Source organism: Physeter macrocephalus, chromosome 6 (genome assembly GCF_002837175.3).
Source record: "Physeter macrocephalus isolate SW-GA chromosome 6, ASM283717v5, whole genome shotgun sequence".
In the NCBI taxonomy this organism is placed as follows: Eukaryota; Metazoa; Chordata; class Mammalia; order Artiodactyla; family Physeteridae; genus Physeter; species Physeter macrocephalus.
Genome location: NC_041219.1, coordinates 4,708,505 through 4,714,383, shown reverse-complemented (window position 1 = coordinate 4,714,383; position 5,879 = coordinate 4,708,505). Strand labels below are relative to the sequence as shown.

The 5,879-nt window shown below is 38.8% G+C and overlaps 1 protein-coding gene across 1 annotated transcript in view; it reads left to right on the top strand.

The window, feature by feature from the left end:
* Positions 1-476: 476 nt before the first annotated feature.
* Positions 477-5,879, top strand: part of IL26 (interleukin 26) — a 24,465-nt gene continuing 19,062 nt past the window's right edge. Inside the window, 4 exon segments of the mRNA XM_007106254.1 lie at positions 477-647; positions 733-789; positions 962-970; positions 973-1,097. Of these exon segments, the coding sequence (XP_007106316.1) occupies positions 477-647; positions 733-789; positions 962-970; positions 973-1,097 (362 nt within the window).

Sequence of the window (5,879 nt, the reverse complement as noted above, 5' to 3'; positions counted from 1 at the left end):
CTAGAGGGGTGGGATAGGGAGGGTGGGAGGGAGGGAGACGCAAGAGGGAAGAGATATGGGAACATATGTATATGTGTAACTGATTCACTTTGTTGTAAAGCAGAAACTAACACACCATTGTAAACCAATTATACTCCAATAAAGATGTTAAAAAAAAATACTGAAATCTGTTGTGATGTGCAGCGGAGGTTCTGAATTCTTCTTGGAAATAGGCCCCCAACCTTACTGGTAAATTTGTGCTTTTACTTAAGATCACAGATGATGTGGTCAGCGTTTTTTTATTATGAAGCAAGCTCTAAGAAAATAGAACAACTGAAGTGATCTTCCTCTCTCTAAACTGTAAGTTATCTTTCACAGCATCTCATTGGAGAGGCAACCTTGAGGGCTAAAGTAACTAGGTTATCCTCTCATCTAACCAACACGAGTAACTGTCTGGCTGCCGTGAGTGACATGAACCCAGAGTGGCGTGGAGGGAAATGTGGGTGGATTGCATTTTGAGGTCTGGGTTGCTGTTTGTCACTCTGTCTCTTGCCATTGCCAAGCACAAGCAATCTTCCTTCGCTGCAAGTTGCTACCCAAGGGGAACACTGTCCCAAGCTGTTGATATGCTCTGTGTCAAGGCAGCAAGGCTCAAAGCAACAATTCCAGTAAGTATTAGGCTCTGCTTAGAATGATGACCAAAGGGACGTTTGAAATTCTGGTTAAATCTTATTTCTCTTCGTTTTATTGTAGGAAGATCGTGTAAAAAAAGTACAGTTATTAAAAAAGAAAATAATAAAGCTATTTATGGTAAGCCAGAGGGTCTTTTTCTTTTTCACATTTCTACTTGTTGGATGCTTTTATTTCCTTGCATTTTATTTTTTCCAGATGATCATGAAGTAATAATCGGGGATGTTTCAGTGTCATTTTACGAAAGCTACTCATAGTTTACCTTATGCAATTTATTCTATCTTATTTATAGAAAAACTGCACAGATTCCAAGAACAATTACTGTCCTTTTTCATGGAAGATGTTTTTGGTCAACTCCAATTACAAGTTTGCAAGGAAATACACTTTGTGGAAGACTTTCACAGCCTTAGGCAGAAATTGATCCACTGTGCAAGTATGTATAGCAAATAAGGTGAATTTGATCCTAGACATGTATCCAGAAAACAGCATGTAGGAAGTTGTCTTCACCCCAAAGAGTGGGTAAAGGGGTTTTCTAATTGTTGGCTAGTAGTCCAAATGGAGATCCATCACCAGGGAAACAGTATCAAATAACCCTGTATAACTTGTAATGCCACTATGTATTATTTCTTAAGGAATGGCACAGAAAACATGTTGAAGAGAGCTAAAGTGACAGGAGATGCTTCTCAAATGAATATCTGTTTTTTCAAATCATTCTCTCTTTATGTGACTCCCAACTAATTCATTCATTCATTTAACAAATATTTCTTAAGCACCAACTATGTGCCAAATGCTATTCTAGGATATTTTCTTTCTTTTCTTTCTTTCTTTCTCTTTCTTTCTTTCTTTCTTTCTCTTTCTTTCTTTCTCTCTTTCTTTCTTTCTTTCTTTCTTTCTTTCTTTCTTTCTTTCTTTCTTTCTTTTCCTTCTTTCTTTCTTTCCTTTCTTTCTTTCTCCTCCCTCCCTCCCTTCCTTCCTCTGTCTTTCTTTTCTTCTCTCTTTCTGTCACCTCCTCTTTTTCCCATATTGATAAAAGCTTTTAGATTGATTTTGTATCTCATTTTTATATACGTTTTTAGAGTTGTACCCTGTATAAGGCAAAGTCTCAATCAAAACAAAATGAAAAAAAGAAGTGTGTCTTCTTTGGTACCTAAATTATTTGATGCTGCAGTGTGGTTGCTGTCACCCTAAGCAATGCGGAATTAATTAAGGAGGTAAAAGTGACCACACTTTTCTGTAAAAACATCCACAATATTAAAGCTTGGTACAGAAAAACAAAACAACCAGGCCAGGATCTGTGCAGTATTAGTTGGCTTGCCTCTGTGGGAAGTGTTGAATCTTCTCTGTGACATTGTTTGGGCTCCAAGTATGCTTTCTCAAGCCTCCTGTGGTTGTACTTGAAGGTGGTACAAACTGGGGTGTGGGCTTCTGATGATTATCACAGTCCTTGGGTTGCCAGAAGGAAATGAGCTTTCTACCCTTGGGCATCAGGGCTACAGAAACTTGAACTCTGGGCAGTTGGAAGTGGATTTTTAGTTTTTAAGAGTTAGGACATCATTTTCCTGTGGTCCATGAAAGTACCCAGTAACCCAAATTCCAGTCTATAGTGCAGAGGCATTTTTATGAGGGTGTGCTGCTCAGTTAGGTAAAAAAATTCAACAAATTTATGTTCTCTTTGGTTAGTCTGTGTTTAAGTTACATCCTTGTTTGGGACTTGGGTCGCATAGTTTCCCATGAACTCTCTTATTCCATTAAAATAACAACAAGCATAAAAATTACAAACTGGTACCTCTTGGCAGAACACGGAGAGAATGCTCTGGGCCAGTTCCCTTGCCTGAAATAATGGAAAGGTCATCACTTATCTTTGGTGTATTCTATACTTAACTTATAAGGTCATCTTATTAAGACAGTGAATAGTATAGTCTCTCTCTTTTTTAAAAAATAGATCTCTATTGGCGTATAATTGCTTCACAGTACTGTGTTAGTTTCTATTGCACAAAAAAGCAAATCAGCCATATGCATACACATCCCCATATCCCCTCCCTCTTGAGCCTCCCTCCCACCCTCCCTATCCCACCCCTCTAGGTCATCGCAAAGTTCTGAGCTGATACCCCTGTGCTATGCTGCTGCTTCCCACTAGCTAACTATTCTACGTTCGGTAGTGTAAATATGTCGATGCTACTCTAATATGGCTGAGTAATATTCCATTGTATATATGTGCCACATCTTCTTTATCCATTCATCTGTTGTTGGACACTTAGGTTGCTTCCATGTCCTGGCTATTGTAAATAGAGCTGCAATGAACATTTTGGTACATGACTCTTTTTGAATTATGGTTTTCTCAGGGTATATGCCCAGGAGTGAGATTGCTGGGTCATTTGGTAGTTCTATTTTCATTTTTTTTTAAGGAACCGCCATACTGTTCTCCATAGTGGCTGTATCAATTTACATTCCCACCAACAGTGCAGGAGGTTTCCCTTTTCACCACACCCTTTCCAGAATTTATTGTTTCTAAATTTTTTGATAATGGCCATTCTGACCAGCGTGAGGTGATACCTCTTGCAGTTTTGATTTGCATTTCTCTAATAATTAGTGATGCTGAGCATCTTTTCATGTGCCTCTTGGCCATCTGCGTCTTCCTTGGTGAAATGTCTGTTTAGGTCTTCCACCCATTTTTAAACTGGATTGTTTGTTTTTTTGATATTGAGCTCCATGAGTTGTTTGTATATTTTGGAGATTAATCCTTTGTCTGTTGTTTCATTTGCAAATATTTTCTCCTATTCTGAGGGCTGTCTTTTTGTCTTGTTTAGGGTTTCCTTTGCTGTGCAAAAGCTTTTAAGTTTAATTCAGTCCCATTTGTTTATTTTTGTTTTTATTTCCATTATTCTAGGAGGTGGGTCAAAAAAGATCTTGCTGTGGTTTATGTCAAAGAGTGTTCTTCCTAAGTTTTCCTATGTTTAGGGTTTTATAGTGTCTGGTCTTACATTTAAGTTTTTAATCCATTTGGAGTTTATTTTTGTGTATGGTGTTAGGTAGTGTTCTAATTTCATTCTTTTACATGTAGCTGTCCAGTTTTCCCAGCACCACTTATTGAAGAAGCTGTCTTTTCTCCATTGTATACTCTTGCCTCCTTTATCAAAGATAAGGTGACCATATGTGCGTGGGTTTGTCCCTGGACATTCTATCCTGTACCATTGATCTATATTTCTGTTTTTGTGCCGGTACCATACTGTCTTGATTACTGCAGCTTTATGTTATAGTTTGAAGTCGGGGAGCCTGATTCCTCCAACTCTGTTTTTCTTTCTCAAGACTGCTTTGGCTATTTGGGGTCTTTTGTGTTTCCATACAAATTGTAAAATTTTTTGTTCTAATTCTGTGAAGAATGCCATTGGTAGTTTGATAGGGATTGCATTGAATCTGTAGATTGCTTTGGGTAGTATAGTCATTTTCACAATATTGATTCTTCCAATCCAAGAACATGGTATATTTCTCCATCTGTTTATGTCATCTTTGATTTCTTTCAGCAGTGTTTTATAGTTTTCTGAGTATAAGTATTTCACCTCCTTAGGCAGGTTTACTCCTAGGTATTTTATTCTTTTTGATGCAGTGGTAAATGGGAGTGTTTCTTTAATTTCTCTTTCTGATTTTTCATTGTTAGTGTGTAGGAATGCCAGAGCTTTCTGTGCATTAATTTTGTATCCTGCAACCTTACCAAATTCATTGACTAGTTCTAGTAGTTTTCTGGTGGCATCTTTAGGATTTTCTATGTATAGTATCATGTCATTGGCAAACAGTGACAGTTTTACTTCTTCTTTTCCAATTTGTATTCCTTTTATTTCTTTTTCTTCTCTAATTTCCATGGCTAGGACTTCCAAAACTATCTTGAATAAGAGTGACGAGGGCTTCCCTGGTGGCGCAGTGGTTGAGAGTCCACCTGCCGATGCACGGGACACGGGTTCGTGCCCTGGTCTGGGAAGATCCCACATGCCGCCGAGTGGCTAGGCCCATGAGCCATGGCCGCTGAGACTGCGCATCCAGAGCCTGTGCTCCGCAACGGGAGAGGCCACAACGGTGAGAGGCCCGCGTACCACAAAAAAAAAAAAAGAGTGGTGAGAGTGGATATCCTTGTCTTGTTCCTGATCTTAGTGGAAATGCTTTCAGTTTTTCACCATTGAGTATGATGCTTGCTGAGGGTTTGTCATATATGGCCGTTATTATGTTGAGGTGGGTTCCCTCTATGCCCATTTTCAAAAGCTTTTTCTGCATCCTTTGAGATGATCATATGGTTTTTATTCCTTAATTTGTTAATGTGGTGTATCACATTGATTGATTTGCATATGTTGAAGAATCCTTGCATCCCTGGCATAAATCCCACTTGATCATGGTGTATGATCCTTTTAATGTGCTGTTGGATTCTGTTTGCTAGTATTTTGTTCAGGATTTTTGCATCTATGTTCATTAGTGATATTGGTCTATAATTTTCTTTTTTTGTGATATTGTTTTCTGGTTTTGGTATCAGGGTGATGGTGGTTTTGTAGAATGAATTTGGGAGTGTTTCTCCCTCTGCAATTTTTTGGAAGAGTTTGAGAAAGATCAGTGTTAGCTCTTCTCTAAATATTTGATAGAATTCGCCTATGAAGCCATCTGGTCCTGGATTTTTGTTTGTAGGAAGTTTTTAAATTATGGTTTCAATTTCATTACTTGTGATAGGTCTGTTTATATTTTCTAATTCTTCCTGGTCCAGTCTTGGGAAATTGTACTTTTCCAAGAATTTGTCCATTTCTTTGTGGTTGTCCTTTTTCTTTCTTCTTTTTTTGTTTTTGCAGTACGCGGGCCTCCCACTGTTGTGGTCTCTCCCATTGTGGAGCACACGCTCCAGATGCACAGGCCCAGCGGCCATGGCTCACGGGTCTAGCCGCTCCGCGGCCTGTGGGATCTTCCCGGACCAGGACACGAACCCATGTCCCCTGCATCGGCAGGCAGACTCTCAACCACTGCGCCACGAGGGAAGCCCTGGTTGTCCATTTTATTGGTATATAGTTTGTAGTAGTCTCTTATAATCCTTTGTATTTCTGCAGTGTCAGTTGTGATTTCTCCTTTTACATTTCAAATTTTATTGATTTGCGTCCTCTCCTTTTTTTCTTGATGAGTCTAGCTAAGGGCTTTTCAATTTTGTTTATCTTCGCAAAGAACCAGCTTTTAGTTTTATTGAT